General features: G+C 42.6%; 2 protein-coding genes across 3 annotated transcripts; one reads left to right on the top strand and one right to left on the bottom strand.

Moving 5' to 3' along the window:
* Nucleotides 1-247: 247 nt before the first annotated feature.
* On the top strand, nt 248-18,724 carry LOC135933117 (serine/threonine-protein phosphatase 6 regulatory ankyrin repeat subunit A). Of its 2 annotated transcripts, none has more exons than XM_065471029.1 (29): nt 248-349; nt 8,055-8,138; nt 8,848-8,926; nt 10,298-10,368; nt 10,863-11,063; nt 11,146-11,233; nt 11,335-11,477; nt 11,586-11,693; nt 11,776-11,880; nt 12,422-12,500; nt 12,676-12,790; nt 12,976-13,058; nt 13,140-13,203; nt 13,404-13,472; nt 13,629-13,769; nt 13,888-13,999; nt 14,099-14,125; nt 14,539-14,613; nt 14,902-15,103; nt 15,187-15,274; nt 15,384-15,501; nt 15,614-15,833; nt 15,920-16,007; nt 16,095-16,178; nt 16,284-16,432; nt 16,535-16,617; nt 17,085-17,167; nt 17,260-17,351; nt 17,440-18,724. In XM_065471029.1, the coding sequence occupies exons 1-29, from the start codon at nt 323-325 to the stop codon at nt 17,736-17,738; spliced, it is 3,177 nt and encodes a 1,058-aa protein (XP_065327101.1). In that variant the 5' UTR covers nt 248-322; the 3' UTR covers nt 17,739-18,724. The 2 variants fall into 2 exon arrangements, with proteins under 2 accessions (XP_065327101.1, XP_065327100.1); XM_065471028.1 differs by lacking the exon at nt 248-349 and adding an exon at nt 5,687-6,374.
* Nucleotides 18,707-22,244, bottom strand: LOC135933119 (biotinidase-like). Its single transcript, XM_065471037.1, has 6 exons — nt 21,845-22,244; nt 21,266-21,415; nt 20,329-20,480; nt 19,846-20,023; nt 19,178-19,750; nt 18,707-19,090 (listed from the first exon to the last, which is right to left on the bottom strand). The coding sequence occupies exons 1-6, from the start codon at nt 22,079-22,081 to the stop codon at nt 18,818-18,820; spliced, it is 1,563 nt and encodes a 520-aa protein (XP_065327109.1). The 5' UTR covers nt 22,082-22,244; the 3' UTR covers nt 18,707-18,817.
* Between the last annotated feature and the right edge of the window lie 2,027 nt (nt 22,245-24,271).

Raw genomic sequence — 24,271 nt, 5'->3', positions numbered from 1 at the left:
ATGTGATTTTGAATTTATCTCAATGTGGTTAATACAAAACTACTTTATTTTCAATCAGTATACAATTCATATTCACATATGGCGAGGGCGCTGGAGTCTGCGTTTTGTGTTTATGGGAAACAAGATGATGATTTCCCTGATAAGTGGGACACATAACGGTGAAAATATGGGGAAGTTGCTACTGTGTATTCCCAGTGAGTGCGTCCGTGACAGGAAGAGGGAGAAGCCGCCGCGGAGCGTCTTTTCCCTTTCAGTCTACCCCGGGTAATTTACAGTAACTCCCGGGCGAGTTGCTGCCTCCTTTGCTCTTAACTCAAGGAATATGGCTGTGTTGAAGATACAAGACCAGGTAATGCTCACCTATGAATTCAGTTAGCTGGGGTGTAGTCAGCTCGACACTTTTGAGTAAAACTGATTAACGCCAGTTTGCTCGAGTTTTTACAGTATGGAGATAAGGAGCGGCGTGTCACGTCGACTGCTCATTTTTCCTTTAACTTGTGTAACATAAAACTATTAGGTTTGTCGATAGTGACTTAAGCCTGCCGTGCAAATGTTAATTTTGAAATAAAAGTCTAAATGCTAGGCTAATGTTGCATCATTCTTATCATTAAGTCAACTAACGTGTTAGCTAACTAGCTATAGCCGTAAACAGAAAAAAGAAAAAGAAAAAACAGCAAGAAGCATGCTAACGTGTGGCCATCTGTTGCCTTACATTAACTTTGTTCAGTTAAAGTTGTTTCATGCCAAAAGCTGGGTGCTTTTGACTGTTTGTGTGTGTGTGTGTGTGTGTGTGTGTGTGTGTGTGTGTTGCTGGTGCTGGTGGTGATGGACCGATGAACACAGCTGGATAGCTACGAGGTTATCTGGGTGGCTAGCTAACTCCTGCGCCCTGTTAAATGTGAATAAGCAACCGCAATCCTGAACGCGTGGCACACCTTGCCAGGTTAATAACGTAAAAGTTAGCCGATATCATGGATTGGATTGCACCTTCCAAATTAAAAGACTGCAGATCGAATTTGTTGCCCAGTAGGTTTGTCAGCTGTCCGTCTCAGCCCCCGAGGGCAGCTTCGGGCAGTCACCTGTTGCTGGAGATAAGAAAGGCTGTCACACTGAAGTAGCAGCTGGTGCTGGCCCTCAAGTCTGCACAGCTGTGTTCACCGGTCAGACGTTATCCTCAGGCTCAGATCAGCTGCTGGAAACGCTCCTGTCTTCAGGGTAGTGATAGCAAGTGGGCAGGTTCATCATTTGCCAAAGGTCGGATTAATGTTTTTGCCACACACTATTTATTTATTTATATTCCACGTTTGGCCCACTGAGACGCCAGCCACATTGACAGCAGTTTGTATGTTATATAACATTTGAAAGGAAAATAATGCAGTATTTGTACATTTGGTTGATAGATAGATGTAATAAATTAGGAAATCAAGTGTGTAAGCTCATATACATGTATGCATTTTACTTAACAGAAATAAAAATAGAATTATATATATGTATATTTAAAAAGGAAATAGTATTGTGGAGCAATCTATTTAAAAGAGAATATTTTTTGGCGTGGAATTTGTTAATTTGTAAACATACATGAAGAACAGGTTTACTGAGACTCAAGGTACTGTGTTTCTATTGTAGTGCTGGTGCTAAACTTCTTAAATAATACATTTTATAATAAAGATGATGAAACTCTGCATTATGCTAAAATTATCGATTTAAATCTTTCATTTTTTTTAATTTATGTTTTATACTCTTAATAAATTATCAGGGGTTCAGTATAGTGACACTGACTGCTTAGAAATTCAGTTATATGTTGAGTCACAATTGGCTTAGATTGAAGCTCTGATGAGTTTGCTCAAGAAAAAGTGGGTCAGGTATTGTGGGGCTCAGTGTCCTGTCCTGGCCTGAACAGTCTTCCAGTCTTACATCAAGCACGCAACGAGCGGAAGAGTGTGTGTGGTCAGATCTCCCTCTCTATTCTCTATTGTTCTCTGTGCTGTTTGCTGACAAGTTGACAAAGGGACAAAAATAGTCACACTTAGAGTGCTCAGAGGGCCAAACTGGAGACAAGAATGTCATTTTTCTTGGAAACGTCGTATTTTTGTCCTGCAGAGGGCGTCCTGTTGCTTAGAAACCAGGCTGTTTGACCCAGCTAAGAAGTGATTGAATCATTTCTTCTTCTTCTTCTTCTTCTTCCTTTTTTTTTTTTTTTTTTTTTTTTTTTTTTAAAATGCTATCATTAGTATTTCAAATGTTTCTCCTTCTATGCGTTTACTGGCCTGGGACTTCTCAAAAGAACCGTCTCTGTACAGCAGAATCGTGCCATGCAATAGCCGGTCACCAGAGAGCTTCTGACCATCATGCACCAAGTTGCTTGGACAAGTGCAGTGTGTGCAGAACTTATACAGCTTAATTGCTTTATTGCTTTAGTTTTCAGTTTTATAGTCCTGAAGAGTATGTAGTCTATTCTAGGTTAATCTGGCTAAAAGTAGTGACTTATACAAGAAAAACCATTAGGAGTCACAGTTTGCTTTAGTTTATTTAGTCATAGTTCGTGTAAGTTTGATCAGAGTTTTCAGATCTGCGAGTCAGCTGGGATCCGCTTGAGGCCGCTTGTGTCTGAGTGACATCAACTACATGTGCGCCCAAGGAAGTGGAATTTAGGCAGTTCATAGAATTATAACGGGAATAACTCCTTGTCTGTTGGGTCTCCAGCTGTCTGTGTCTGAGTATAATCAAAGCGTAAGCTGACCCAGTGGTTAACACTGACCGTTCTGTGTGGAATTTGCTTGTTCTCCAGTGTTTATCGGCATTCCTGTTTCTCCCGCATTAACAATACATTAAAGATGATCTTGGCTCAAGGTTAGATGGTGTTAAAATAAATCTGCAGAGTTCTTCTTACAGTTCAAATAAAGGATTTTAAAAGAAAAAGGTAGAGCTTTCACATCACATCAGATTTTCACTAAACAATTATCCATTTAAAACTAAATTAATCAGAACAATATAATTGCAAGTGCTATAGAAAATCTGCCAAAAATATTTTAAAAAGCAATAACTGAATCAGTCAAATTCTTTAACTCTGTTTATTTTTGTTTAGTATTTTTTGGAAAATGAATTAAAGTCAAAGAGATGGTGAGAATCTGTGACCTTACATGTAAAAAAGCCCAAAGCCAAATTACAGTTATTTAGATTCATATGAATGTCACTGATACAATATTGATATTTCATTTTTAAATATCACAGTTATTGTCAGCGCAGTCATTGTGACATCTCTAGTACACACCATACCAGTTATGTCACATTACCAGAAAGTTAGTAATCGTTATCAATATCTTGAGGCCAGTTCAATATCACATTAATAATAATAATTAAAAAAGTCTATCCCGCGTACTAGTTCAAAAGTTGTATTAAAGCACTGACGTGATGGTAGCAGACCATTTATTTAAAATGTTTACATAATATTTTGTTGATGGGACACAGATTAAAGTGTTGAATGGATGCAGAGTAGGTGGTTAACGATACTACGAGGTACAAAGTTAGTTAGATTATCTTAGCTTAAGCAATTTACAACATTAGCCATTACAAACATTTCAGCCTATCATGCAGATGATTTCATAACGGTAAGATCAGCTGTCTCGGGCAAAATGGTAACCTGTATTTTAGGATAGCAACGCACAGTACTTTCATACATAATGAGTCAGGGGAGAGCTATCGCAGCAGCTGCACTAATCGCCATCTTCCACTTGTAGTTTTTGCTGCTCTGTTTGTAGTTTTTCTAGAGGTATAATAGCTCTGATGGCTCTGGCGACATCCCTACACCACACACATCAAAACAGCAAAGTTATACTACAGATGATCTCATGATGATCTTTGAAACCTTTTAATATATCTCATGGTATCAGCTGATTTCAGCAGGTTTATTACTGCTGTCTGTGCCAGAACACACACTCACGCACTGCCCTTTGTGTTTCTGGGATTATGTTACACACTGTGCATCCTATTGCTGGGTCAGAGCAGAGGTCAGTGCAGGCCTGCATACTTTCTCTTACACATGCACACTGTCACGTCAGGTCTCTCGTGAAGTAGCTGCAGTCACACTGGACTTTTCATACCACACAAGACCAACCTAACAAAATGTTTATTTATTTGTTAGATTGTTTTTCACATGATGTTGATCATTCATTTTACTGTATGTGGAGTTTTCCAGCCTGTTCCACATCCACTGCTTTGGCTTTGCTTTTGAGTTTGGATGGATACAGACAGAAATACCCACTTCTGTTTAGCGGGTTACAACAAATTTGCTTTGTAAATATCTTTGGGCTTCTCTGCTTAGAGTTTCCCCAGTGCTAGCAAGTGGGATAGACAAAACACTGGTTGTTTACATGCTTTGCTTCCTGAAAATCATTCTTTTTTGTGCTTTTGATGCAAATCTGTAATGGCAGAGTGATTACTGTAGGAAAAGAGAAATTGTATGTTGTGTTTCATATTAAGTTTCTGAATGCTAAAACCATTAGACTTAAAATTTAGGCCTGCACAAAGGCTCTTTCTAAATGAATCGCTCTCTCTCATTTGCCTTGCGCCGTCCCTCCCACTGAGTTAATAGGGATGTGTGGCTTGGCAAGATTGCTCTTTTTAGGATCTGCGTTGAATATGAAGGAGACACACACACACACACACACACAGTATTGCACGCACAGACTGGTCTTGTTAGCTACCCTCACATTCTCTGGCAAAGCCATTTGGTTCCAGTTTTATAATGAGGAGATGGGAACTTCTAAAGCTATGCCACCAATACACCAAAGAGGACAAGGGCACACACACAAACTAAAAAAAACAACAATGTGGTATTCATTTTCTTTGATTCTCCAGCATACAGAATGAAAGGGGACTTCTATTGTAGCACCAGCTTTATAAAATGCAGATAATTTACACCCCATTTAGCTAAAAACAGCACAACATTTAAGTGTGTATGTGGGTTTTTTTTTGTTGTTGTTGCTTTTAACAATCTATGTTGATTATAGCTTTTAAGATGCCTGAAGCATGACCAGTTAACAAAATATGAGCAACCTTTGACATTATTACTTTAATGTGCAATAACAGACACAGGGGTTTTATTAGATCGGTACTTAATGATAAGACAAAGGTTAGATTGAGTTAGGTAGAGTTGTAAACAAGCAGGGATCTGGACTGAGCTCAAACATCCAACAAACAGCATGGTTTCTGTTCCTTGAGAGGGAAGCTTTTACTCTAAAAGCATTATTAGACTTTCGCTTTTGTTCTTACTGTTAAACAGTGGAAGTATTGTCATGCTCGTTAGCTGGACAGTCAGGATAAGCCCTGACCAGGAAGTGACCTGGTTACAGTGACGCATCAAATAGTTGTCCTTTGTCCCAGTAAATCTTACTTCTCTCGTCACTCTTTTTATAACTTGATTCTCTTTTATCTGCTCTTCTTTTTTTCCACTGTCAACTTACACAGCTGTTCTGTAGTGCTCCAGGTACCTGCCTACAATCATCCCCTCCCATTCCCACTCCTTTTCTTTTTATTTCTCTCTGTCTCTCACCCCTTTTATCTCTACTCCCCTTTCCCTCCCTTCTCTTTCTCTTCCCTGGCTCTCTTTTTCTCTCTCCTCTCCCCTCCCCCTCCTTTCCCTCTCCTATCCCTCTCTTCTTTTGAAAGAGCTGGCTTCAGCAGTCTGCCTGAAATGAGCGATGCATACCCACACATACATTAGGTGCTGCTGCCCCCTCCCACGTTTATGCTAATCTGTGTGTGTGCGCGCACGCGTGTGTGTTTGCATCAGTTGCGTATGTGCTCCTGGCTGCAGCACAGCAGATATGTAGCTTCCTGTGCGCAGCTCATTCTGCCGCATGCCTCTTACCGCCACCATTACGCAAAGGAATTCCCTGCCGTCTCCGCTACTGCTGCTCACAGAGTGTGAGTGTGGAGACGAGAGAGGAGGAGGAGGAGGAGGATAAAGAGACATGCCGCAAAGCAACACTGACAGATAGAGGACAGAGCCGGATTTCAGAGTGTGTTTTTTCTGCGAAGATGTGCAGCGCTTGTTTACGAGGAAAACACTATGCGTGCGGGATTTACTGCTGACCTTTGTGCCGCTGAATTGCGCACATATGTGAGAAGGAACACTCTGTATTCATGTGCGTGAGTGACAGAGCGTGTGTGTGTGTGAGTGAGTGAGTGATTGTGTGGCGTGTGAATGTTTGTTCCCGATGCGGTCTGAGCGGGCTAGCCGTGTGTGTATCGTGGTGCTGGAGGAGGTAGAGGAGGATGAGTCCTGCTCTTCATCCCCACCTCCACAACCCAAATCATCCCCAGACCGCAGATCCCATCATGCCTCTCGAAAGGTAGCCGCTGAGGATGACAAGGTGAGATGGGACTGTTTGCTGAATCTCTAAATTGCTGGTTTTAACGAGGGTACCATCTGCAGTTTTTTGTGTAAATGACAGCATTAACTGGGATTTAAGGTGGACCACTGCACTTTTTAGTTCTGGTCTGATGTTTACACCTGTGCTGTTTCATGTGCCATTCTATAAAAATACAGTGCACTTTCAGCACATGATATGTGCCACTAAATATAGCACTAGTATTGTCCTGCCACATGAGAACTGCTCTGGTTTGTATAGATTAAAAGCAAGCCCTGGTCTTTGTAGTCTCCGCTGTTGGATGTATAAAGGGCAAGCTTTCTGCTGGAACATGTTAATAAGTCGTTTCATCTTATGATAACTGCTCTTTGAAGCATGCACTGAAGAGGGGGAAGCCAAAGAAGATGTGCCGGCTGTGATGACAGGGTTTATGCATGGGGACCTCCTTCAATCACTTACATTAGCTTAGTGGTCATCATTGTAATAGGCAAGAGATGGATGCCGGTATGCTAGACAGCCCTACTTATTTTTAGTTTGGAGGCAGTTGGGGAAAACAGAAGAAGGCTGAAAATAAGGTGAAGTGTTTGTTGTAGTGCTTATTAACACTAGATAGTACTAAGTATAGACTGAACAGCAGTGTTTGACCACGGTGAGCCACTCTAGCGAAAAAGGTTTGTCAGTAAGAGACATGGAGCCTCTGTAGACATACTTGATAGGCTGCAAAAGAGCGAACGGCAGCATTTGAAGATTAGAGCCTCGCCAAAATCAGCTCCATCATATTAGCGTTAGTCAGTGCACTTTCACTACTGTTGCAGCAAATGAAAGACGCTTTTTTATTTAAAGGTTTTGAAAGAAGGAAGCTGCAATTAGAGAACAGTAGCATTAATTTAAAATTTCTACATTGCTCAAATCTTGGTAACAAAGATGAGGCTCACTCTATTATAATACCAAATGTCTGCTGTGCTGCATAAGTTTTGTTATTTTTCTCTATCAAAGACACAAACAGTTAAATCTCAGAGATGACAAATTACCCATAATTATGAAGTCATCACTTCTGAAAGCTGAAAGCAGTTTTAAAATAAAGGCTGATGCAAGGAAAAGGAGGATGCTGTTTTTTCTTAATCTTACTTTTATCATTACTGCAGAGCATCGCTGGCTACAAATCCTGCTCAGTATGCTGTCAACCTCATGGCAGCTGTTTATGAACGTGAGCATAGATTAAACGGAGGCTAAAGATAAACCATGTGCCTGTCATTCATTCACAGTTTCTTTCTTGAGGAGGACCTTGTATAACTTGTTTAAATTTAGCAAATGTACTCAAAATTCTTCTTTATTCATAAATGTATTTTATTCATTTTTATTTTATTCTGTATTTACATTTTATTTACTTTCTGTTGCAGCACAACGTGGCAAGAATGCTCAGGATTAACCCTTCCCTTACAGATTTGAACAGTTATGTGCCAAAACTGCTACTCATAAACAAATAAGTGATATACAGCCGTATGTGACCTATGGCTCTGTCCCAGCCTGGGATTATACTCTGTGTGTGTGCAAGACTCTTCCATCTGAAACACTCATAACTCTCTCTGATAACACACCTGTCAGCATAGAAAATTACTGCCTTTCCAATAGTGCTATACACTGGCATTTTCTCATCATTCTTTCTTTTTTTAATCTCTATAGCCATCTCTGTTGAGAGCCATCTTCAATGTGGACCCAGATGAAGTTCGCGCCCTCATATTCAAGAAAGAGGATGTCAACATTCAGGTAAATCACACACTTTTGTTGCTTCAGGTCGTTTAGTTTTAGAATAATTTATACAAACACATTAGCATTGCCTTTCACTGCCACAGGGCACATAAACAACAGCGAGGGGAGCAGCAGGCAGCCCACAGCTGATCTGGGTTTATCGATTGGCTGGCAGAGTGCTTTTTTGGCAGCTTTCTGTATTCTGCATCTTATGTAGCTGCCAGCCAGACAGGACATATGAACTGTTTGTAACACTCTAACCTTTCAGATGAGAAAGGACACGACCTTCACTGGCTCTCTCCTTTTTCCCCAATTTCATTCAGTCTGTGTCCCAGTCTTCCTGAGCGTGTTTTCCCAGTATGATTTCTGTGGGTCTATAATGGTGGGGTCATAACACCAGCTCTTCCTGGAGTCAGCTACACTAGCCCGCCGCTATTCCAGTCACATGAGATTTGTTTATAGCCCCACCTCACTGATTGGTCTCAGTTGTACTGAAAGGGCGAGATGTGTGTTGAAGTGATGAAGTGAAGTGAAGAATAAAAGTGAACCGATGATGGATATTTTTACTGAATGGCACTTCCTGTGGTCTGCAACACTGTAAGGTCTATTGATCCTGTTCTGGCATGCAGCACATGATGTCACAGCTCAGGATGTGTGTCTGTGTGACCTGAACGAGAAGTGAAACCTATTCTTTACTGATTGTTTTTGTTTCATAACGTCCTCCCAGGACAACGAGAAGCGGACCCCGCTGCATGCTGCAGCTTACCTGGGAGATGCTGAGATCATTGAACTTCTCATCCTCTCAGGTAAACATTACATCCCAGCTCACCTGTTAAGCTAATCATTTGATTTAATTTCTACCTAATATATATGGACCTCTAGTTATAACTGTACTCGTCCATCCACCCAGGCATTATGTCTGTATCCCCATTACCTCTTCTGTATGTTTATATCCCTTGACTCAAACTGTAGTATTTTTTTAGGCATGAGTCTTAAAAGCATTATTTACATCATGCTGATTGATTGGTAAGATACTCAAAGCAATACTGAATAATTAGCTGTTCTCTCCTTATTAAAATGTGCAATTTGTGGGAGCCTTGTGGGAGTGTCCTCCCAAGAGGGACACTTTTCTTTCCAAGCTCCTTAGACTATGATGACCTGGATCAGCGGTCCCCAACCCCCGGGTCACGGACCGGTAGCGGTCCGTGAGTCGTTTGGTACCGGGCCGCGAGAGTTGAGGCTCGGGTGTGAAATGTATGATTTTCAGGGTTTTTATTGGTTTTTAGCATTATTTTGTTATCGTTTTTATCGTTAACTCGGTTTTCCTGGGTCTTTTCACGTGTGTTATGAATAAATCTTATTTATTTTGGTACCGGTACTGGTTTTATTTTGTTGTATTTATCCGCAACACCTTAAAGGCCGGTCCGTGAAAATATTGTCAGGCATAAACCGGTCCGTGGCGCAAAAAAAGTTGGGGACCGCTGACCTGGATGACTGAGAACCTTCACAGACAACTTTTTTTTTTTGTATTTCATTAATGCCATGTTACCCTTTTTCCCCCTGTAGTTCCCTACTTCCATACAGCTCAGTGCATTTTAAACTGGGATAAAAGCCTGACTGTTTGTCATCTCTTTTATCATAACATGCAGTTTCTCAGTAATTTCCATGCCGTGCTCACTGCTCAGTTACCGTCTCATGGTGACTAGTGACCGCTCTTGTGATCTGTCAACAATCTGATACGAGTGTTTTTCTGGCTTCATTTTCTGTGAAGCAAGCTGAGCACATCAGTGGGAGGAGCTTACACTTAAACGCCTGAGTGTAAGCATACGTGTAACACGAGAGAGTAGGGTGCTGTAGTGCGCATATAAATGTGAGACTGTGTGTGCATTCAGTGTTTCTCAATGAAGAGCAAGTAACAGGTGCAGCTGCAGGGCTATTTTAACACACGGGTCGTGCCAAAAGGGGATCATGGGCATTTTATATCCTCCAGCCACTGTTGGCTCATCCTCCTTCCCATAAAAGTCTTTTTTATTTCTTTTTTTACAACATAGTTTGCCTTTAAGATATTTAGCTCTTCCCCTCCTTTTTGCGCATTCTGCGATTCTGCGCATGCCACTATGTGACTGCTCTGACATCTCTTTTTCTTACCCTGTCTCACTCTCTTCCTCTCACTCAAGGAGCCCGAGTTAATGCCAAAGATAACAAGTGGTTAACTCCTCTTCACCGAGCTGTGGCTTCTTGTAGTGAGGTAACACATTACACAAACACACATGCAAATGTGACCTCTGGGGAATCCGCTACAACTTTGACCCTGTCACAAGTAATGGTAAACAAATCCTTTTTTAAGGGAGATTTCGCAAACACTTCCTGCTTAGAATATCTTTTAGCTGCTTTACTGACAAGGTTTCATGAAAGGTCTGTTGTGATAAAGTTGAGGGAATCTTTCCCAGAATCTGGTCTTAAAGGGACAAATGGAAATAACCCCTGTGCTATGACTTTGTGTTTGATAAACGTCAAAATGTCTGCCTATTCTTCTTAGTCCTGGGCGACATGCCCAAACTAACATAGTCCCTTGTGTAGTTTCTACTTTCCAGCATTTTGATTTCAGGATGAAAGCCCTCTATGAATAGAATATGAACTTTCTAAACACCCACACAGCCACCTGCAAACCATGGCGCTTACATTCTTAGAGCACTGAGACTGTTTTCCAGTAGAGCTTATGTTTGCTCACTCTTTATTCAGGATGCTGTGGCAGTGTTACTAAAGCACAGTGCGGATGTGAATGCTCGCGACAAGAACTGGCAGACGCCGCTCCATGTAGCAGCTAGCAATAAGGCGGTACGCTGTGCTGAGGCTTTGGTCCCGTTGCTAAGCAATGTCAACGTATCTGATCGGGCGGGACGCACTGCCCTGCACCACGCTGCCTTCAGTGGACATGTAGAGGTCAGTCTTTCTTCACTCCCACACACACAGATACAGAGGCGACTACACATCAGCTCCTTGTTAATCTGATTCTGTGTGTCAGATGGTGAAGTTGCTGCTGTCAAGAGGAGCCAACATTAATGCGTTTGATAAGAAGGACAGGAGAGCCATCCACTGGGCAGCCTACATGGGTAAGATTAGGGTCATAGTGTTGATGTGAATGGGAGATGCTGGCATGTAGTTCTTGACAGAAGTGAATTTGACTCATCTCCTTGTCACCTCTCTGTATCAGGTCACCTGGAGGTAGTGAAGTTATTGGTTGCCAGTGGAGCTGAGGTCGACTGTAAGGACAAGAAGGCTTATACCCCACTGCATGCAGCTGCCTCCAGTGGCATGAGCAGCACAGTGCACTACCTGCTGAGCCTCGGGGTTAACGTCAGTACAGACATAATGACAGTGTCCTTAAAATACCGTCTGTGTCACCAAAATTTCTTACTGTAGTTAGTAATGCTTAAATTGAAAATGTTGTTCCTCTGTGCATAGGTAAATGAGGCTAATGCGTATGGCAACACACCACTCCATTTGGCTTGTTACAATGGACAGGATGTGGTTGTCGGTGAGCTGATCAAGACAGGAGCCAGTGTTAACCAGGTGTGTGCGCATCACTCTCTGCCACGTTGCATGTGCATAGTAATTGTGTGTTTAATCCTGTTACTTGGTCCCTTGGCTTCAGGTGAACGAGAGGGGCTTCTCTGCCCTCCACTTTGCTTCCTCCTCACGCCAGGGGGCGCTGTGCCAGGAGCTGCTGTTGGCCCACGGGGCTCACATCAACTTGCAGGTAATGTTAACATGCAGTTAAAAAAGCTGAAACTAGAAATTCATCCAAGGGAGAGTATTTGCTTTCCAAAGAAGGAAGTATGTGCATAATGCTCCTGTGTATATGTATTAAAAAATGATTAATTTTATCTTGTATGTCCTCAGTGTTTACTAGTATGCATCCTGCTCAGAATTTAGTTGAAAGCTAGAGGGACTGTGTTGTTAACACTTTGGTAGCAGTGATGGAAACTGATATTGGGTCCCTACAGCAACAAGATGCAAGGCCATATGGATGATGGAGGGGGAGGGAGACTCCCTAAGGCAGCAAGCTGCTCAAGCATTTTGTGTGTGTGTGTGTGTGTGTGTGTGTGTGTGTGTGTGTGTGTGTGTGTGTGTGTGTGTGTGGGTGGTCCACAGTGGCGTCTGTGATAGCTTCTGTTCATCTTTCTAACACTTTTGAGTTAGACTCATAGTCGAATAGCTGATGTTTTAACGATTTCATATTTGTAATATGTACATTTTGCAATAATAAATGTCTCTTTCTCTGCCTGCTCTCTCTTCAGAGTAAAGATGGGAAGACTCCCCTGCACATGGCAGCTACACATGGAAGGTTCTCCTGCTCTCAGGCTCTCATTCAAAATGGTGAGAGCCCTCGCCGAGTGTTGTCTGTTTCATGCATGGATTCAAATTAGTTTGGATCTCAGAGTGTGGAGTTTGCTGTATGCCGCATATGTTGCACAATATGCTCTTTTTTTCTTGAGATTGCTCTGGCTTTTTTAATGGAAAATATAATTCTATCTGTTTTATGTGGGTGTAGGAGCTGAAATTGATTGTGAGGACAAGAGCAGAAACACTGCCCTTCACATTGCTGCCCGCTATGGCCACGAGCTAATCATTACAGCACTTATCAAACACGGAGCCAACACAGCCAAGTTAGTAACAACTGACATTCACCATCTGTCTGTCTGCTTGCTTCATGTTATCTGTGCAGTAGTGTTAAAGGATCAAATGCAAGTGAGCAGCTCTAAGCCTGGAAATGGTTAAAGCCAGGATAAATAAAATCTCTTTCTTTTTTTCTGTCATAAAAATGCTTGCATGCAATGGCTTGTCTTTTAAGGAGAGGCATTCACGGGATGTTCCCCCTACACCTGGCAGCTCTCAGCGGCTTCTCAGATTGCTGCAGGAAGCTGCTGTCCTCAGGTACATTAATGCTGACACCATTCAGGCCTGTGGAATCACCCGGTTGACATCCAAATTAATGCAGCTTGCATATTTGTGCAGGGTTTGTCATAGACACTCCCGACGACTTTGGAAGGACCTGTCTACATGCTGCTGCAGCTGGAGGGTGATTGTTTTTGCTTACTGCTTCAATATTATTAGTTTACATATTCTCCTGTCATTGTACTCTTTCTTTCCCTTTTCAACAATCTGATACATGTTTTGGTTGAACTGAAAGCTTGTGGATGTACTTTGTAAATGTCATGCGGTCGTACCTGTCGTACCAGTGAGTGGTACATTAACACAGCTGTCCCCCTCTCCACACAGGAACCTGGAGTGTCTGAACCTGCTGTTAAACATCGGAGCAGACTTTAACAGGAAAGACAACTTCGGCAGGTAAGCTAAAATGTGAAAATCGGACTAAGAGTACAGTGCTGGTGTCACAAAGGTGGATGCTAGAAATGGAGTAAAATAAGAGATGGAGACAATGGTAAAGTTTTGACCACATTAAATCTGCGAATAGTGGCTAACTTAATTTATTGACCCTCACAGAGCTCCGCTACACTATGCATCTGCCAACTGTAACTACCAGTGTGTGTTTGCCTTGGTGGGCTCCGGGGCAAGCATCAATGAGCTGGACAAGAGAGGCTGTAGCCCCTTGCACTACGCTGCTGCTGCTGACACTGATGGGAAGTAAGTTCTGCTCTGTGTTCAATGTGTAAATATTGTGTTTCAGAGAATCCCTAATGCCAAGTTTAAAGTGTTTCTTTAAAAGAGATAAAAGAAATACCCTGTCTATTGTCTTTCCCAGATGTGTGGAATACCTTCTGAGGAATGACGCAGATCCAGGTGTGAGAGACAAACAGGGTTATAGTGCAGTGCACTATGCCTCAGCCTATGGACGCACACTCTGCCTGGAGCTGGTGTGTACAGTTGCTGCACTGAATGGGGAAAAACTGGCCATAAAGGCTGATAAATCTGTTTTCTGACACTATATCAAAAAGTCTCTTTGTTTCTTTTAGATGGCAACTGAGACGCCGCTTGATGTGGTAAGAGGAATTTCAGTCTCTCACTGTAGCACCATTGAGCTTTGCGAGGAGCTCCCTCTGTTGTAGTGTAGTGGCTACGACAACTGCTGAACAGATAAAGCTGTGAACCCTCCTCTGGCTTATTATGTCATCAATTTAAAAAAGGCTGCTTTTATCTGTATTTTGTACAAAACTAAAATCTGTTTATATATAGATTGATATACTTTTTGAAATCATGGCACGTCTATGTAAATAAAGCCCTTTTTGTCTCATGTTACGTTGTTTTACCTGTTACCTTACCTAATCTTATGCCCTCCTACCTTTTATAGTCTTTCAGTTTTCAACCAGTTTTCACCCATCAGTATATGTAGAGCACATATAGCGCTGGCATTTGTGCAAACCTGGATCTGAAATGAGTAATATTGCTGTTTCAGCTAATGGAGACATCAGGAACAGACATGCTGAGTGATTCAGAGAGCCACGCTCCCATTAGTCCACTCCATCTGGCAGTGAGTTTTAAGATTTTTTTTCTTTAAAGCATGTTTTCTTTTCTATCCATCTTTGACTCTGCATTCATTAAATAAGGATTAGTACTTATTTAGGGCTTTTCTATTCTATCTGAGCACTCACACACTCATACAAGCACTTTCTCCTATGCTCAAGCAATTTTAATGTCACACACTCATCCTTTTGAAAGTTAGATAGAGGAGCTGGGTATTGAATCACCAACCTTCAAATGAGTAAGTCATAGCCACCCCATTTAATATAGTGTGTGTGTGCTTTTCCCCTTTGTCCAGGCTTATCATGGACACTGTGGAGCCTTAGAGGTGCTCTTGTCATCCCTGCTTGATGTGGACGTTCGGAGCCCAGAGGGATGCACCCCCCTCATTCTGGCCTGCTCAAGAGGTCATCAGGAGTGTGTGTCTCTGCTGCTGCACCACGGCGCCTCACCCATGACTCGGGATTACATTCACAAACAGACAGCCATACATACCGCAGGTATATAAGCAGGCAGTCGCCTTCCCATCGCGTGAAGAGGTGAATTTTCTGGCTTTTAAAATTAAAATTTCATTTTGCTGTAGCTATGAATGGCCACCCAGAGTGCCTGCGCCTGCTGTTGAACAACAATGACCAACACATTGATGTGGATGCACAAGACAGCAACGGACAGTGAGTGTGTGCATGTGTGTTTAAAAAAATAAATAAATAAAAATTTAAATCGTAGGCTACTGTTTTTTGCGATTCACTAAGTTGTGCCTGATCTCCACACTGTGTTCAGGACTCCTCTGATGTTGGCAGTGTTGAGCGGACATACAGACTGTGTGTACTCTCTGCTCAGTCAAGGAGCCAGTGTGGAGAATCAGGACCGCTGGGGCAGGACAGCACTACACCGAGGGGTGAGATAGGCACACGTGCCTACTGAGATCACATATTCAATGTTAATATATGCTTTTTAAAAATTTCTTTTGGTATTTATACTCTCTAGTGTTTTCTGTATGTTTCACATAGGCTGTGACAGGCCAGGAGGAATGTGTAGAGGCCCTTCTCCAGCGGGGAGCCAGCGTGAGTGTAAAGGACATCCGGGGCCGCTCCCCCCTGCACCTGGCATCTGCCTCTGGCCGTGTGGGTGCCCTGGGTGCCCTGCTGCAGGCCACCAGCACTCCACACAGTCACACACACCTCACTGACAGCAAGGGCTACACACCACTGCACTGGGCCTGCTATAACGGTATTGGGACACAACATGAAATGTTCGAGAACCATGTCAACCTGGGTTTTTTTAAGACACAGCACTGTACTTTCTCTGTTTTCCAGGGTATGACGCATGTGTGGAGGTGTTGTTAGATCAGGAGGTGTTCAGGAAGATTACAGGGAACTCATTCAGCCCACTGCACTGTGCTGTGTAAGGCTTTGTCTGTTTGTATCCATGAATGTTTATGAGGATCGATTTGCTCTGAGGGTGTGTGACAGGCTGCGTTGTGTGTTTCAGGATAAACGATAACGAGGGAGTGGCAGAGATGTTAATTGACTCCCTGGGTGCAAATATTGTGAATGCAACGGACTCCAAGGGCAGGTGAGAGATGCAGACTTAAAATCATGTGTGGAGGGATTTTTTTTTTTGTATTTGTTCTTAGTGAGCGGGAACGTATTTACAATAACTGTGTCGATGTTGATGCAGGACTCCTCTTCACGCTGCAGCTTTTTCTGACCATGTGGAGTGCGTTTCCCTTCTTCTGAGCCATGGCGCTCAGGCAAATGTTGTTGACACTCACATGCACAGAACACCACTGATGATGGCAGCTCTAAATGGACAGACCAATGCTGTGGGTCAGTACACTAACTGATACAGGGATAAACTTGTGGAAATAATGGTCCCTGATTTCTTAACCTTTCACTTGTGTTTATCTCCACTGTTGTGTTGTGTTACAGAGGTGATGGTGAGCGGTGCTAAGGCAGACTTGGCACTGCAAGATGCAGACAGGAACACAGCATTGCATTTGGCTTGCAGCAAGGTAAAGGCTATTCAGAGACAGGACATGTTATTTAGTCATTCAGTATTAAAAATGTTGCGATTTTCTTGTGGTCTCAGTGTCTCAGATTTTAAGTTGAAAGTAGTTACAATTCAGATTTTATAGTTTTGCAATGTGTGGGACGTGTATGTTTTGGCCCTGGCCCTTGGAACATTTATGTATCACTTTGGACACATCTGGCAGACACATTTAACCACATCATCACATTTTGCTTGCATCACTAAAAGGCACAATTTGGAGAATGTCATATTATTGTGAACAATAATATTTGCCACACAGAACAGCACTGGTCCGTAACTGTCACACAAAGAGCTTTTTAAAGCTCTGCGCGAGATTAACGTTTATGTGAAGCTCACAACGTCATCTCTTTAACATACTGACAAAGGCAGGATTGTTGCACATCTCACGTGGTCACTGCAGATGACTTTGGTACTCTCTGTTCTTCTCAGGGTCACGAGACAAGTGCCTTGTTAATTCTGGAGAAAATCAGCGACAGGAATCTCATTAACTGCACCAATGCTGCTCTGCAGACGTATGTAGAACCTGAAGGTTGCACCTACTGTAAACAGCAGGATAACCTGCAAAACCCAGTGTGAACTTACTGTAACACTCTTCTACCTGCAGGCCCTTGCATGTAGCAGCCAGGAAGGGATTGACAGTGGTGGTCCAGGAGCTGCTGGTGAAAGGAGCCAGTGTGTTAGCTGTGGATGAGAATGGTCAGCTTTCATCTCACTGTACTCACACGTACTCTTCAGGTGTAATTCTAATGTGTACTATGAACCCTTTTCGTCCTTTTATTCCCAGGTTACACTCCAGCTTTGGCTTGTGCTCCCAATCGGGATGTAGCTGACTGCTTGGCCCTCATCCTCAACTCAATGATGCCCACCTCGCCCATGGTCACCATAGCAGCTTTGCCCACTCTCTCGCTTACTCAAACAGTCATCAACCACCACCCTATTTCAAACCACATTTCCAAAGGTGTGGCCTTTGATACTCCAGCCCCACTGAGGCCTGACCACGCCTCCTACTGCAGGCCAGAACGCCCGCTGTCCTCTGTCTCTGGAGATGATGAAATGAATGACTCAGATTCAGAAACGTACTGAGGACTAGTGGAACCTCAATACTGGCAGGTTAGCCAGCCACTCAGGAGCCTTAATAGATCACTGACAAAAGCTTGACAGGGCAGTAAATACAAGCAGAGTATTCTTAGGTAAGTCTCTTCAAATCTAAAAATAATCCTCATCTGAACCACATGCTTGCTTCCTTCAGGTGCATACACAGTGGAAAAGATGCACTAATGTAATAATTTGGTAAAATAAAGAATAAGTTGCCAACACTTTTTTCCCCACGGCATCACTGTACGATCAGAAACATGGCCAGCGTCCTTTTCAATGTAAAGCAGTGTTTTTATTTTTACGTTGAACTCTTTCTGTTTGAGGATACTTTCTGGAGTGGTTTTAAATCTTTTCAAAGATTTTTCATTCACATTTACTAATGGAGCATCTGGTGAAGAAAAGCTCAGAGGACTCCTTTTTTTTTTTTTTTGTTAAAACACAGAAACTGAGGGACAATCTTATGGGACCAGCTGAAGAAGCGTTTTCCCTACTGTACTTGAGATTTTATTCAGAGTTCTTTGAGCTTTCACAGCAGCCACTGACTGTCACTCTGGGACACTTATAATGCTGCATTCATGATTAGGATCGACTTCTTGATTCCTAGGAGAGAAAGTCAATATTGAAACCTACGTATTTATTCCAGGTGGAGATTGAATCGTTGAGAGCGGATTGTGACAGCAGGTGGATGTAAGACCAATGTACTGTACAACTGATGAACTGAATGAGCAGCCCAAGGAATGGATAACTTGCAATGCTGTAACTTCTTAATGTTTGTGTTGTGTACAGGAGACAAGAGAAGGTGGCTGTCACTGTGTGGATTTGTTTGTGTGTGTGAGTGTGTGTGAGAGAGAAACTATTAAATATTGCCTTTTGAGGAATATGCAACATTCAAACAGAGGATGAATGCTACTTGGTGCAATGTTTGTACTGTAAAGATTAAGTAACAGATGAATAAAGACATTTGTTTTGGTTTATTTTATAAGACATAAAACAAATGTGTAACAGCTGAAGGTTGAAGCAGCTCTTAACCATAACACTGAACTTTATTTTCCTGATCCCTCCAAACTTTATTCATTGTCCAGGTGGTACATTCGTCCATACAGGCAGGCAGTGACCAGGCCACCCTTCGTGTTTGAATGTTTCATGGTCACTCTCCCATCTGCAGCTTTCTCCAGACTCTCGGGCTGCTCCAGGACCATTCGTCTTGTCAGAATGGATGGGTACACGTATTTGGTGTCAAAGTTCCCCTCCAACAGGAAGTCCATTTTAGACTCTGCTTCTTCCACTTCCTGTCCACAAGAGCTCTGATCCAAACCTCCACAACGGACTACTGCACAAACCTGTAGATATTTAACATGTGGCAAATAAAAGTAGTGAGTTGTCAGTTTTACCCTTTTTAGAAATATTAAAATTCATGTGATTCTTGCCTGCAGTGCGTAACGTCCGTTGACAGTGTGTGTTCCTGCAAATGCACCGAGAGCATAGAGCTCTTTATGGTCTTGCAGTAACCACCTGTACTGCAGGCGGCAGCAGAAAGTGCCGTTGCACACTTTAACGTCACTTTGTGTCTCGTTTAAGAGGACAAATGTAAATGTGTCATACATCATAGAGGAGATGAAGGTGGGGTAGGAGGGAGGAGGAGGGTCATCACAGCGATCTTGGTAGCAGTATCCGGAGTCTGTAGCCACTGATATTGTTGACTCACCACCATCAGCCTCCACCTCTTTGGCTGCACTTTGTTTTACCTCAAGTGGCTCCAAAACTGGCACTCTGGCCACCAGCAGCCTGCCTTCCTCTGGGTCTCCTTTCCTGGCGTGGTGGTAGGTGGCAGAAAAAGGGGTATAGATGCCACTTCCTGTCATGATGAGCCTGTCATTACGAATGTTGACAGCTAGTAGGGTGATGTTGGCACCCAGGCTGAATGCCTGCTGAAACTGGATTGAATCCAGCAGGGGGAGCTGGTTCATCCAGGCTGTTGGAAAGATCAACTGACGCACACCCTAAAAAAAGGCATAAAGAAGAAATGTTGAATTTCAGAGAAGATTTTCAAATGTTAGGTATATACTCTGAGTGCGTATGTGATTATATTTTATACCCTCTGCACTAGGAGCACTGCAGGATCATTAAAGAGGATGTCGAAGCAGATGAAGAGGCCAAACTTCCCAGCAAAAGGAGTGTCAAATGTTATGATTTCAGGTTCTGGAGGTGTGTCACAGGAGGCCTCAAAGTATAGGTTGTGTTTGTGGTAGCGTGCCACCAGAAGGCCATCTGACCTGTATGAAAGAAGACATAATATTTTATGGAAGACAAATTTGATTCAGAGTTGTAATAATTACTATACTTGGTAGTTCTTGTAGTAGTTTCTTTTGTAGCTATTGAAACAAGAAGTGTTAACTTTGACTCCAGGAAATGTTTGGTGTTTTTGGCACTAGGGTCAATCATTTTTGTGGGAATTGTGGAGAACTGGTCTTTATTTAGGCACAAACACATGCACTCCATCTGTGGAGAGGAGGCCATAGAAAAGAAGGTCTTTATTTGTCCACTCCCTTTATTTTCATTATTAAGAGTTAACATGTACCTGAAAGCCACATTTGTGTTGAACTGCCAGTGCCCATCAGGAGGACAGGTGGAGGAGGGGCTGGTCTTCAGGGGACAGGGTTGCAGGTCGGGCATGTTGGCCACCAGGTAAAGGTTGTTACGACGAGCCATACAGCTCAATCTCTGGAGAACCTTTGAGTCACAAACATAATCAAATATGATGAAATTTAGACACATTGGCTTGTTGTGAGAGTAGGGCATGTTACATCCAACAGAGTAGATGGGTCAGCTCCCCTGGGGCCCTGAAGATAAGAGTGCCCAGTCAAAGACTATCAAAGGTGCTCTTCCTATACTTTAAACTGGATTCTCATATTCAGAGTATTACAGTAAAGTGGACAAATTATTAGTTCCACTATATGTTTAAGTCAGCACTCTATCTTGTGAACGTAAGTCTAACTTTATTTATCCTGTATACGTTTTCTTTAGGGCAGCACGGTGGCATGGTGGTTGGCATGGTGGTTAGCACTGTTGCCTCAAAAAAAACCAAAATCCTGAGTTCCACCATCAGGCCGGGGTCTTTCTGTGTGGAGTTTGCATGTTCTCCCCGTGTTTGCGTGGGTTTTCTCTGGGTACTCCGGTTTCCTCGCACAGTCCAATGACATGCAGTTAGTGGGGTTGGGTTAATTGGAAACCCAAAATTGCCTATAGGTGTGAGTGCGAATGGTTGTCTGTGTCTATGTGTTAGCCCTGTGACAGACTGGCGACCTGTCCCTGCCTCTTGCCCTAAGGCTCCAGCCCCCCTGTGACCCTGAAAAGGATAAGTGGAAAAGAATGGATCTATGAATTTTTTTTTTAGCTTTTACCACTACAAACATTGGCTTAGTAGTCCATGGTGCTGATCAAGAAAAAAAAACATCACAGCGGTGTTAAGCCTGTGGTGCTTGCCATCACCAAGATCGAAATATATGACTGTGAACCTCAGTGTTGTTGTGTCTTTCTGGCTCCATGCATGGATTCCAGCTCTCCTCCTGAGGGTCAGGAATGGTTTCCAGGTAGCTAGTGATGGATAATCGAGTGAAGTTAAATCCATGAATACCATCTTCTGGAAACACCAGGATCTGGGCCCCCTGAGAGAGACAACAGTGAGAGAGAGGAAGATTCAGTAATCTGTTGCAGTGAAAGTAAACACCTTTATACAGGGGAAGAATCAGTGGTTGTTTATTTAGAAACATAATGCTGATACAATATAAAGAATTTCTTGTTTTAAGTAGTACTAAAGGGTGGACAGCTTTTATACCTATTCTGAAGCAGCAATGACTGCTTCAGTAAAAAGTCTGTTAAAAATTGACTATGACAGAGCACAGTTTGACAGTTTTCATAAAAAACAGAAAAATGTGACAAGGTTAAAAGAGGTTGGCACTGTAAGGCTTCTGAATACTGTTCGTCTTCACTTTCTTCTGCAGTCGACTTAATTTAATTCATTCGTGAATTTGAAGGACATGCCAACAGAATTATGTAAAGGTCAATGAGTAATACAGTTTTAAATATGTGCATACCTGCTGGGCTGCCCGGGCTGCCTGCTCCTCGTAGATATCCAGGTTTTTCTGCATGTGCTGCAGAGCATCGTGGCGGGACACGGGCACGCGCGGGTGCGGGTTCAGGATTACTTTGTGCTCATAAACAGCGGCAACATACCACGAGTCTGGAGTGGAGTCAGTTACACCGACAACAGACGCCAAATAAACACTGACAACAGCTATAACGAATAACATCGTTTCTCCACCGTCAGGCATGACACCTATGTGCTAACACAGACCATAAAAAAGTGGTCAGAAGTCCTCCACGAGGCATGATGACTCAGACAATAATTTTCTAGTTAAAAAGTGATAAGAAGCTCCTCGTGCCAAGCAGTGTTATTTCCCCACAAACAGCCCCTGTTACGCTGCGGTTTATCTCGTGACCTCTTTTTTTCCCCTTTTTTTCAAATAACTTTATTGGCATGTAACCGGACAGAAAAACGTTAAAGAAATATTAAACATTTATGTAACATGTAACTTTAAGACTAAAGTACAGTTAAAGTATCAATGATAATAAATAACAAAATTTTTAGTACCGACAAAGAAAAGTTCATCTATGAAATAGACAACTATAGAGGTTTAAATAACCAAGTAACCATCCAATAATACTAAATATTACATATATTAATCGTTTACTTTTAGAATATGGAAATGTTTGAAATGTATGCTTAGATCGGTTTGTTTATATGTAAAAATTGTAACTTTCTTTTACGAGGATGGGGGTTCCTTTTATGAATTTAAAGTGTGGCTAAAATAATAATAATAAACATTTTAACTGAATTCATTTGGACTATTGAATATTTACCACAACAAATATATGTTTATTTGAGTCCATTTTTTTATTTTATTTTACTAAAACATGATTTCATTAGAAAAAAAGGCATAAACATGCAGCTTTTATTTTGAAACTATCACAGCGGAAACGTTAGGATATAACCGATAAATCCAGCCATTGAAAGGAGCAGTTATGTTAAAGTTTAGACAAAACTTATGATAATTCTGCTAAATCCAGTTCTTAAATTAAAACATCTTATTACTCATTTTATTATCAGACTCATTTAATATCAGGTAATTTATTGTAGCACAAAAATGACAGTTTGGTACGGAATGCTCTGCCAGCAGCCGTAAATCATTACAGAGGGTGGTGAAAGCAGCAGAGCACATAACTGGCATGAGGCTTCCTACCATTCAGGACATTTCTCTTCAACGGTGCCTCCGGAAAGCACACATCGTCATCAAGGACCACAGCCACCCAGCACGTCAGCTGTTCTCCTTGTTACCATCTGGCAGACGTTACAGGAGTCTGTCTGCTCGGACTACAAGACTCCAACCCCCCCAGCTTTTTTACCATCAAGCCGTTCGACACCTGAACTACAGCACTTGAACACACACACCACACTTCACAGGATGCCCACAGAAGCTGTCCTACAGTTTCACAAGTACATACTGCACTCTGCACTGGTCACTCCATTTTTATTAGTATTTAAATAAACATAAAAACCCATACTCCGTGCAATACTGTACTAACTCTCCAAAATAACACTAACACTCCAAAATCCTTGTACTGCTCAGTTTGCATTGCTGCTCACTCCTGCCACTTTATCCCATGTGCAATATCTCATTTGCCCCCCAATACATGTCAACGGTCACATTTCTATTTAAGATTTCTTTACTTATTTATACAAGTGTGTAAATATATATATATAAAAACACCCAGCACGCCCCTACGGGCGGTTTATCCTTCAAGCTCGGGTCCTCTACCAGAGGCCTGGTAGCTTGAGGGTCCTGCGCAGTATCTTAGCTGTTCCCAGGACTGCGCTCTTCTGGACAGAGATCTCCGATGTTGTTCCCGGGATCTGCTGGAGCCACTCGCCTAGCTTGGGAGTCACCGCACCTAGTGCTCCGATTACCACGGGGACCACCGTTACCTTCACCCTCCACATCCTCTCGAGCTCTTCTCTGAGCCCTTGGTATTTCTCCAGCTTCTCGTGTTCCTTCTTCCTGATATTGCTGTCATTCGGAACCGCTACATCGATCACTACGGCCGTCTTCTCCTGTTTGTCTATCACCACTATGTCCGGTTGGTTAGCCACCACCATTTTGTCCGTCTGTATCTGGAAGTCCCACAGGATCTTAGCTCGGTCATTCTCCATCACCCTTGGGGGCATCTCCTATTTTGACCTCGGGACTTCCAGGTTATACTCGGCACAGATGTTCCTGTACACTATGCCGGCCACTTGGTTATGGCGTTCCATGTATGCCTTGCCTGCTAGCATCTTGCACCCTGCTGTTATGTGCTGGATTGTCTCAGGGGCATCTTTACACAGCCTGCACCTGGGGTCTTGCCTGGTGTGATAGACCCCAGCCTCTATGGATCTTGTACTCAGAGCTTGTTCTTGTGCTGCC

Source organism: Pelmatolapia mariae, linkage group LG22, assembly GCF_036321145.2.
Source record: "Pelmatolapia mariae isolate MD_Pm_ZW linkage group LG22, Pm_UMD_F_2, whole genome shotgun sequence".
Taxonomy (NCBI): domain Eukaryota; kingdom Metazoa; phylum Chordata; class Actinopteri; order Cichliformes; family Cichlidae; genus Pelmatolapia; species Pelmatolapia mariae.
Note: the sequence above shows the minus strand (reverse complement) of the source record. Positions and strands in the feature narration are given on the sequence as shown.

Bases quoted from the DNA above. Each gene is read 5' to 3' on its own strand.
- LOC135933117 (XM_065471028.1), top strand. From the start codon at position 6,219: ATGCGGTCTGAGCGGGCTAGCCGTGTGTGTATCGTGGTGCTGGAGGAG. The intron at 11,064-11,145 runs GTCAGTCTTTCT...TCTGTGTGTCAG, and splicing joins CCTTCAGTGGACATGTAGAG to ATGGTGAAGTTGCTGCTGTC. The intron at 15,104-15,186 runs GTATATAAGCAG...ATTTTGCTGTAG, and splicing joins GACAGCCATACATACCGCAG to CTATGAATGGCCACCCAGAG.
- LOC135933119 (XM_065471037.1), bottom strand. From the start codon at position 22,081: ATGCCTGACGGTGGAGAAACGATGTTATTCGTTATAGCTGTTGTCAGT. The intron at 19,751-19,845 runs GTATAAAATATA...GCCTTTTTTTAG, and splicing joins CAGTGCTCCTAGTGCAGAGG to GGTGTGCGTCAGTTGATCTT. The intron at 19,091-19,177 runs GCAAGAATCACA...AAATATCTACAG, and splicing joins ACGGACGTTACGCACTGCAG to GTTTGTGCAGTAGTCCGTTG.